Source organism: Sinocyclocheilus grahami, unplaced genomic scaffold (assembly GCF_001515645.1).
Source record: "Sinocyclocheilus grahami isolate Dianchi unplaced genomic scaffold, SAMN03320097.WGS_v1.1 scaffold1267.1, whole genome shotgun sequence".
Taxonomy (NCBI): domain Eukaryota; kingdom Metazoa; phylum Chordata; class Actinopteri; order Cypriniformes; family Cyprinidae; genus Sinocyclocheilus; species Sinocyclocheilus grahami.
Genome location: NW_015506446.1, coordinates 273325 through 284056, shown reverse-complemented (window position 1 = coordinate 284056; position 10732 = coordinate 273325). Strand labels below are relative to the sequence as shown.

At 37.7% G+C, this 10732-nt stretch overlaps 1 protein-coding gene across 2 annotated transcripts in view; it reads left to right on the top strand.

Moving 5' to 3' along the window:
• The first annotated feature begins 8326 nt into the window (after nt 1-8326).
• dnaaf9 (dynein axonemal assembly factor 9) overlaps nt 8327-10732 on the top strand; it is a 31435-nt gene continuing 29029 nt past the window's right edge. For both annotated transcript variants that reach the window (XM_016254613.1, XM_016254612.1), the window contains exon 1: nt 8327-8457. In XM_016254613.1, the coding sequence (XP_016110099.1) occupies nt 8381-8457 (77 nt within the window). In that variant the 5' untranslated portion in view covers nt 8327-8380. The remainder of the gene's footprint in view (nt 8458-10732) is intronic.

The window sequence follows — 10732 nt, the reverse complement described above, 5'->3', positions numbered from 1 at the left end:
CATGAATGCATGAACTAACTTTTCTGCATCAGAAACAGGTAACATCAAATCAACCTAATTACATTAGGTCATACCAAAATAGAAAACTAAATTTAAAGGTTAGAAATAGCTCACAAATACAAGACACCACTTTTTATAGTGTTGTTGTGTGTCAAGGTGAAAATATTACCATAGATTTTTTTTAAACCAGATTCACCTCTGCTTTCATCAGCTGTCTTTGGCCAGTAGAGGCCAGACATGAGATGCCTGATGGTTAATCTCCTGTCTGTGAAACTCATGTCTCAGTTCAAGACAGCTTTTGGGCATTGCAAATTGCTTAATTAAATCCCTTTAATGCTAATTTAAAAAGGCATTCATATAAAAATATTCAAAAACATACTCAATAATGAAATCAAGACTTTTGAGAGGAATTGATACTAGTCTTGCATAGCCAGACCTTCAGACTGACGGCTGAAGGTCTGGAATCCATGGCAGCTTTCATTGTCTGAGTCTGAGGCTGAGACTAAGTTGATACATAATTCAGTCATTTATCGTGCTGTGTGTTTAAAGTAATATCTAATAAATTAATTAATGAATAAAAGAAAAAAAGAAAAGAAAGAAAACTAAAATAAGGCTTTATTCTTTGACTTGACCTTGAAAATGAAATGCTATTGTGGCAAACATGGAAACAAGCAGGAAGGATGAACAAATGAGATGGACTAACCAAGATACACTTATTAAAAAAAAAATTTTTTTTTGGAGAGTGCTATTGATTCTGTCAAAGATACTAATCATACAAACAAGGCAGGCATCAACTGTGCTGACTTTATGTGTAAATATTAAATGTATAACTTGACTGTATTGTTTCTTTAAAGGATAGGACATGAGGGATAGAGACCATCCTGGCCAGCCATCGTCTTTAAGAGGATTTGGGCTCAAAGTTAATTTGCTTGAATTGTTCATTAATAGTGAAAGAGAACTCTCATTCAGAGAACAAAAAGAGAACACTCATACAGAGATGAAAGCCCCTTATCCCAATACACACACACACACACACACACACACACCTGTAAACAGGTGTTCAAAACTGTTATCTCCTTATCTCAATTTACTATTCTAAGCCAATAATACCGATTTATATTATGAATAGGTCTGATTTGGTTGGAAATTTTAGATTTACATCATTCATCCTTGCTATTTATATCATGTCTGTGAATAAAGCAAAGAAAGTTTTTCTCTGTCCTTTCCTTCAGGTAATTTTAAATGCAAAGACTTTGGCCTCAGTTAATGAATTACACAAAAAGAAAAATATCGTGTTAAATTTTTACCATATTACCTTTAAAAGTGACCCAAAAGACATAATCTGCCAATAAATGCCAACACTGAAAAATTAGGCAGAATAACTGAAATAAATTACATCCATGCATCTTCATGATTTTCAAATGGGTCACATACAGTATCAAGGTCAGGAGATGAGTTGTGCGTGTGCATGCCATGTGAGACAACATGAGAGTCTAGGAGTCTATCTGAACTGAACACTGTGTCCTGGTCAGTTGTTGGCGGGTCCTCACAGTTTAACAAGCAGTCATGTACAGTATTCAGACACAAACAAAGTGTTACAGGCCTCTTCAATGCCTTTGTGCCTTTTTTGCACTCGCAGGCTTGACCAAACTGACCCCATAATTAACTAAATCAATTAAGTAAGGATCATTTGGCTTACAAACTATGTTTTGAGCTCTCATTTGTTTGGAGTTGGTCATTGCGGTCATCTTGATTTGATGATCCGAGTTTTGCTTGTTTTTCCCCTTAGATTAACCATTTTTACTTGTATTCTTCTTATTTATTAAATGGACATTTGTGTCACACTTTTCACAATTCATGTTGTTTCAAAGCAGCTTTACATAAAATAACATCACACTGGATAAAATAGTTTACTGAATTACTATTCATACATTCTCATCCAAAGACAATGAATTTCTTATTACAGTGGAGGGACAGACGTCAAATCAACGGACATCACCAAACCGGCAACACTAATCTAACACTAACACAATGTCTGCTGGTGGTTTTCTAATGTTGGGACGATTTTTTTTATATATACCATTTTTAGGCTTCGAAAACAATATATACTAAGGACTTTAGCAGAGGAAGACGTCATTCAGTGGCAGTTTCTCATGTTCTGAGAAATCGCTTCTCTAATCCCACCTCCCACCCCTCGTCCAAAGAATATTATCTCCCATGGGGATCTCAGAAGATCAGCAGATGCATCAAGGACTCTCAACATGAGAATTTGAAGGCTTGGGTGGTTGGGTAAATATCTCCTGCGTTTCCTCTAGTTCTTGATAATCTGCTGGATTATATCCTGACTAACAGAATGTAGTCTCAGGTTAGCTGGGGTGACAGACATCGCTCAGTCATCAGCTTATTGCCTGACCCCTCTGTGACCGATCCATCGACAGGTCACCTGAGGTGCTCTTTCTCATGCTTTAGCAACACATACTGTATTGTAAGTCCATGAAATGTCAAGAAGATGAAAAGACACTTTCACAGAGAGATAAACATATAAAGAGATGGAAGTAAATGAGAGAATAGATTTATCAAATTAGAGACTATGAAGTGGACATTTGATGGAGATGTGTTTAGAGGGGGTGGGACCGGGAAGGAAACCTATTTCCTATCCATTAAAAGTGTTAAAAGATGAGAGTGGCCTCTAGGGACAAAAGAGGAAGAGGAAACCATATCGCACACACACATACAAACATTCCAACACAAGCAGAATCAGAGGCAAATGTGATTTTATGACCCTATTACTTAACATCTGCTGAATTACTGAATTTGTATAAGTATAAAACTTCCATTAATTCAAAACATCAAGCCATTGTTTTTTTCAGGGACTGCATGTCAATTATGAATTTTTGCTTCCAGCTTGTCTTTTTTTTCCAGACAAATGCAAAGAAAATATCCAAAATACAGATTAAAGTGTTTATTTTATTGCATTTGATCTATTTGCATCTCCATATTTCAGTTAGAATTTACAATACATATCTTTAAAGGCCGTTTTCTCAAAATGAGTTTTTTTTCATGCTCTAGTAGTTTAAAGGTTTTAACTATATACTTTTATATACAGAACCCCGCACTTTTAAAATGGCTGCTACGCCCCTGGCTTAGAGACACTTGCTGTTATTTGTCTTTCACTTAGGTTCTATATCTTTGTGTCAAGTTATTTATTTAGCACAGTTACATTTACGATTATATACACCGCTCCATTGCCAGAAAAATTGTCCTGTGAAGAGTTAAGCATGGATGTATTTTTTGCAGTCCTAACAATACTTCTGTATCACGAGCTGAAAATCTGACAGCTATATAATAAGTCTCTGCCGCCCCCTTGCGGACAGTATATGGAAGCGCACAGCACTGATCTGGATTGCTTTGCTTCTGGCTCTTGAACTCTGAATAATTAGTATCAAATTCAGTGATTACTCCTCAGTGGGTTTTATTTAGGTTACACGGCTCCTTAATAAAGATCATGGGATGCGACTACTATGTACTAACTACTTTGTACAATTATATGTGCAGTTGTATGCAGTGGACAAAGTGCATGATCATTATAATATACTTACATTACATACAGTATATTCATTTAGCACACACATTTGTTCACACTGACTTACAAATGAAGAAATCAAGCAATCTATTATCAAGGAGCTATACGATATTTACAGTTTTTTAGAGCAGAAGTGTATTTAGAGAGCAGAAGTGCATTAGCCTACATATATTAGAAATTCTAGGCTACATCAAATCGCATTCCAACTACTTCACACGCTCACATGCCACACCTTGTATTTCTCACGCTGAGAAGTAAGAATAACTTGAGAGGGGGTGAGAGAATTCTCACTTGAGTTGTCCCATACTATATACAGTTAATGGACCAGGCGCAGGCATAGCGGAGGGAAGTTCATAGCGGTCTCCGTGCTTCCCACACATAGACATAGACAAGTATATCTATAGAAACCCGCGCTCGATTAACTAGTGAAAAATCTCCCGTGGCTCTATGCGTTTCGTTCCTGCTCTTTCTGTGTGCTCGAGAACTGTTTACTGCCGCTCAGTGTTGCCAATTTGGGGATTTTGTCGCCAAATTGAGCTACTTTCTCATTTTAGCTGCGACTTTTTATTTTATTTAAATTTTTTTGCGACAAGGAGCTATTTTAGCTATATTTAAATAAAACTAGCGATTTTTTGGAGATTTTTTGTTGCCAATTTGGGGATTTTGTCGCCAAATTGAGCTACTTTCTCATTTTAGCTGCGACTTTTTATTTTATTTAAATTTTTTTGCGACAAGGAGCTATTTTAGCTATATTTAAATAAAACTAGCGATTTTTTTGGAGATTTTTTTTGCTCTCAATCATGCCAACAGGTGCGTTCGACTTCATGCAGCACTGCGCAGACCGATCGGCGGCTGACTTGAAGCAGTGCATGCCGATTAGAAGTTTAGTTCGACTTGAACCGACATTTCACGATTAGCCAAATTCACCACATGACAACAATGACCTGTGTTTCTAACATCTTCAAATCCAATACTGCTCATAAATCTGTGTTTTTAGAACAGAAAAAGCTTTTTTACTGTAGTCGCAATGTTATATTGAGTCACGTTTATCATGAAAGCATATATACCCCCACTTTATTAGTATTTTAGTATATATGTACATTGAACTTTATTCTTGAACAGATGGCGCTGTATTAAGCAGTATATAAAAAGTGTTTCTGTTGCTCATGAAAGCGTTTCTGAAACGTCTGTGTATTTGACAAATATTGCATTTAATTCACTTCATCTGTGATAGAGTATGCAAACACCGCGCGAGCGTCACTAACGGCGTGACCGCTCACGTTTGCTCTCAATCATGCCAATGAGTCTGCGCAGAACACACCAGTACGCCACGCCTGCCATGACGCACACCACAATTTCATTATAAGCATCAATCAAGATGGCGGAGAAATAATGAACATCTTTTAACCACGGACACAAAAGTTATACCACAATTCATGCACAGTCATGTCAACCAGATACTGAGAGAGAGACACAGTGCATCATCGTGTCATGTGTGCTGGGATGCAGTATTTTGCACTTACTTTGTAGTAATAGAGTGTGTTGACTGAAACAAGTTTGTATGAATAAAGTTTTTGTTTTTGGAGGATCATAATATCTCTTATCTGTTGTATTTGAGAAGGACAGGGATGCACTTTGGTGACACATAAAACAAATTCCCAACATTATGCTTTGCAGTCTGATAGCATATTTCATCCTCCTCCTGGCTCTGGTTCTTGTCTTCCCTTCTTCCAGTAGGAGTTGAGACAAAGTTTGTCCAGTCCTTTGGAAATGGGCCCACAACAAGAATCGTGTTTATCTGAAGTGAACATATAACAGTACTTGCACAATGATGTTGTTGTTGTTTTTTGTCAAGTTCAGATTTGTTTCGGCTAAAGTTGTTCTTGTTTAGAAAGTCTTTACAAAGAGTATTTAAGTATTTGTCCACTTTTGTACTCTGAACAAAAATGTCCAAAAACACACTTTACATTTTTAAAATGTATTTTAATAAAAAAATGATATACATATACCATTTTATTACAGAAATACTGCAACATATATATTTACAGTATTTTTTATAGCACGTTTTGTATAAACACACATATACACACACCAAAGCTGGACAACAGAAGACTGGAAAAAGCTAGCAACAGGAAACTGAGCTTACAGTTCACACAGGCTCACCAAAATTGGACAACTGAAGATTGGAAAAAGGTTGCTTCGTTTGATGACCGTCAATTTCTGCTGTGATATTTGGATGGTAGAGTCAGAATTTGGTGTAAACATGAAAGCATGGATCCATTCTGCCTTGTATTAACGGTTCAGGCTGCTGCTGGTGGTCTAATGGGGTGGGGGATATTTTTTGGCACACTTTGGCCCATTAGTATCAACTGAGCACAGTTTAAATGCCACAGCATACCTGATTTTTGTTACTGACCATGTCCATCACTTTATGACCATTGAGCAACGTTTACCCACAGTTCATCGTCACCAGATCTCAATCCAATAGAGCACCTTTGGGATGTGCAGCCAACTGTGTGATGTTATCCTTTCAGCATGGACCAAAATCTCTCAGGAACGTTTCCAGCACCTTGTTCAATCTAGGCCTTGAAGAATTAAGGCCTTAATTCTTGAGGGTGAAAATGGGGTCTAACCTGGTACTAGCAAGGTAAAGTGGCTGGTGAGTGTACAGTATAGTCCAGTATTTAGAGAACCTATGTAAACACAATATCCCGAATCTAGGAGGCATTCCAAGAGGCATGTATATTCACTCTGCCATCCAAATGTTTGTTTGTTTGTTTTTTAATTGACGTCATGCTTTTGCAAAGAATAGGATTTGTGAGTCAGATGAGGGAAGCATTTGCTTTTAGCAAGTTAGAGGTCTTGAACATTCTCAGCTGCTGCCATGGTTGGCATTTGATTTTGCTTAACTGCATGTGTTAGCTAGTCGTGATGCTCAGCTCTTAACAGTCTAAATCATATAGCAGACAGTGAAGAAAAACAGATGTCATAAAAGAAAGTCAATTCCTCAGGGTCCAGTGCTGGAATGCTGTCCAATGGCTGTCTTCCTGTTTTCTGGAGCAGTAGTCAAGTTCACTAAACACGTCAAGTAAAACATTGTGGAGGTGCTCAGTAAATATTTTTTTTTTTTGTCAATTGTGGTAGGAGCAAAGGTGTACTTGAGTCTGTTCAGCAACTTAGCCCAGCCATCTAACCAGGGCATTTCCTTTACCATTGTCCTGATGGTCTCAAGGGAGATTTAGATCACCTAAAGTGCCTGTGCTTGCCAATTTGAAGGTACTGTAAACATAAACTGGATAATAAAATTTGGTCTATAGGCTTGTGTTTGTCCAAGTGTGTCTTGGTCTTTGGCAGGAGTTTTGTGTGCGTTTAAAGAATGTTCAACAAACTGCCTGCCAGGTCTTTATCTTTGTGTTATCACACACAAAGCTAAGTTCCTGTTTTTCTGTTTTTGCTGGTCTCAGACCTACACAAATGATTTTACTCTGATATGTTGCAAAAGTGGTTCTTCATCTCTAAGCTCCAGAATGTGTCTTGTATAATAATAAAGGCTCAAGAAATTTCAAAAAATTTCTTGCAGGACCGCTTAGAAAAAAAGGGAATAATTCCGACGATAACTCCAATGGAATGCGTAACAGTATAGGCTGTTTCAACATGTTATACCTGTCAACATTTGGGTATACTGGTAGCAAAATCTTTTATCACATAATAAGACAGAATATTTGCTTCATAGTTTCTATAGATGCTATATGTCAGTTGTAGGTTGCCCGGTTGAGGTCAAATGGGCTGAAATTTGCGTGATTGTGTGAGTAGAATGCGTTTCATACAATATCTGGCAACTGGACAACCTTGGAATAATACGTTGATGTGATTATTCATACAAGGAGGTTTGGGTCATACAAATGACGGGAGTTTCCCGGGAGAAATAACAAAACGGGAGGAGGGCAGGTTGACGGGTATGAAATAGACTCCCGGGAAAAACGGGAGTGATTACATGTGAAAACATATTTCACCCTTGTGCTCAGGGCAGGGGTTTAATGGACCATGGTTAGTTGTTTGACCAGCAAAAACCCAGATGGTCAGTCTTGTTTTTGAAACATAGTAGCTGATAAACCACAAATGACCATCCTGGAACAGATAATGACAATCTTAGCTATAGAAGCTACCATGTCCCAAACACAGTATAAACGAGCTATAAAATTATGATAGATTTTCAAACAGAAATGTGTTGAGTAAATCAGTAAAATGAGCAGACAAAAACAGTTGTTAAGTTGGATTTGCATCATTTTGATGTTCCTTTATAAACAATTTATGAGATTAATATACACATTAATAGTATAAATGTGAATGTTTTAAGAACTGTAACCAATCTTAATTTGAAGCGTTATTGTTCTGTAAAAACGGGTTTTTTATTCGCATAAAAAATAATTTGACCGAGAATAACGTCGCTCGAGGATTGCACGAGACACTGGTCATATTTCTTCCGTCGACCTCAGCGGAGGAGGAGGAGGAGGCAAACGTGTCATTCTTTTGTTTGGTTTTGCAATAAATGTGTTCAGAAACAAATCTTTTGACAAAGTGTTAAATAACTGTCACAAACAATGTTGATATTTCCATCACGGGATGGCACACTGTCTGTCCTCTAGCACCGTGTAACGCTGGAAATTACGAGTCCCCCCCTCCTTGAGAAGATGGTACGCGCGGTTCCTAAGCGCTCCGGTCTGTTGTTCTCTCCTGCAGTGAATCATTAGCTTACTATGGAGACTAACAGCAATAGAAATAGTGACAGATCTCCAAATGCTTTCTAAATACCAAACAACGACCATGGCTGCCATAAGGAAAAACAAATCTCCTATAATGACCACTGCCGTAAGGTAATAATTTTCCGTCGTTTATTTTCCTGCCGGTTATATTATAGGCGAGATGGTTTTTTATTTCAAGCGAAAATGACCGTTGCTGAGGCTCGCGGGCCAACCGTCCGCGCTCGCCTCCTCCATCTAACGTACAGACATCGTGCCAGAAGAAGAGGTTTCCGTGTAGTAAGATGCAGACATTACCAGTTATTCAATAAAAATGTAATTAACTACCAGATAATTGTCGTTAAGCTAATTGTCCAGCGCCCCCGCCCACCCCTCGGCGTGAAACCATTATTCTCGCTTGATTTCTGATCCCTGAGACACTTCTCCCGTTTCCAAGATGGTGACAGCATAGTAGCACTGTCAACATCCGTTCGCCTGGGTTTTGCTTAAATATGAGCTTAAAGATATAGATTTTGTTATGTCTTGAATATAAAACGTCAAATTAAGCGATTCTTCATTGGGTCATTCAGTGGTTAATTCAGGATGACCGGTGATATTTGAATTCATTGTCGAGACTGGATCTCATTTCACACGAAATGAGGTTTGTCTGTAAATCCACATTAGTTACACGTATTGTATTGAATATACGTATATTAAAATAAATAGTACATAAATGAAAATCTTGATCTTGACGTTGTAGTCAGTAGTCTACATAAGCGTTGCCATTATATGAGATCATGGCCAAAGATGAATATGGTGGATTTGGGGGTGAATGGAGGGCCATCATGTTTCTCACAAAGATTCTCGGACAGAAAAGTCTTTTTTTGTGGCCTCTTTTCAAGAAATTATGCCTCTGGACTCTCAGCACCTTATCTGATAATATTAAATTAATTATTCACCCAAAGATGAAAATTCTGTTATTATTCGTATTGATAATCCAAACTCCTACACTTTTGATTTGTGGAACAGAAAAGTAAATATTTTGAAGAATCTTCTCTCTGATTTTTCCAAACAACAACAGTGTGTATAGTGACCACTCAGTGACACCTTTCACAAACCAATTGCAAATATTTTTTATGAAAGCGTAAACTGTTAAAAATATAATCTACGTGAGACCTGTGTTCTTGTATCAGTGTATAGTGCTTGTTCGTGTGTCCTTAGGCAGGCCTTGCTAAACTTGGCCAATTAGAAACAAATAGCTATAATTCCCCTTTTTGTATTATACATGCTTAAAGCTGCGTTCAGCATGCAAAATTTCTTTGGACATTGCACTTCATAGTTTCCACGTGACGTCACACCTACAGGAACGCCCACCTGGAGGGCAAAACAAGGTTTTCCTCTGCTGACCGCCACGAGGTTTGCATTAAATAGTAATTTAGTAAGAAAATTCAGTATACACCTTATTGATGATGCAGACTTTGCACAGGCAAGCAGATGAACCCAGAATATAAACGCAATAGTCAAAGTTTAATATTAAATGTTTTCCCATAGAAAACCATTATAAAGAAGACGCTTAACCATTAGCGCATTGCGTTCCTATTCCGAGCTCATCTGCTTGCCTGCATAAAGCACACATCATCAATAAGGTGTGTACTGTATATGATCTTTTAATATCACTGTTTTAAAGGCACTTTAAGTGTTTACACATTAAACGTTTTAGAATGTCATGCTGCTTTTAATTGAAATATTGCGGCGGGTGCTTTATATGTATTGCAAATGGCCAAAACTTGCATTTATTTTATCCTTTTGAGAGGTGATCTAAATATTTGTGAATAGGAAACAAATTGAGGGGCTTGTGCTGCAGTTCTATGGATGTTTTGCCCACCAGGTCTTCGAGCCAGTCACGTGACTGAAAACTATGAATGGCAGGGATGTGCATCTCATTACTGAGGCCCATACGATACGCATCTCGATGCATAGCCAACGATACGATACATTAAAGATACATACCCTGCATAAGTCAAGTATTGCATCAGAAACATTCAGTTTCCAAAACCCAGAGTTGATGTCGATATATGCACGAGGTTATTGTCATTTTACTTTAAGAGAAAACCAATAATATGTTTGTAATAACGTAACAGTTCACCCAAATATGACAGAATTTAACCTTTTGAAATGGCTTGCTATATATTAGAGATGTGCATCTCATGACTCAGGTCGATATGATACGCATCTCGATGCATAGCCAACGATACGATACATTAACGATACATATGAAGCAGCTACCGATGCGATACGATACGATTCACCCCTATTATGATGCAGTGCGATCCGATTTTGATTCGATTCAACACAATGTGATTCGATGCAATGGAGAAAATATGATCACTTTTAATGCCTCAAGGCCTGT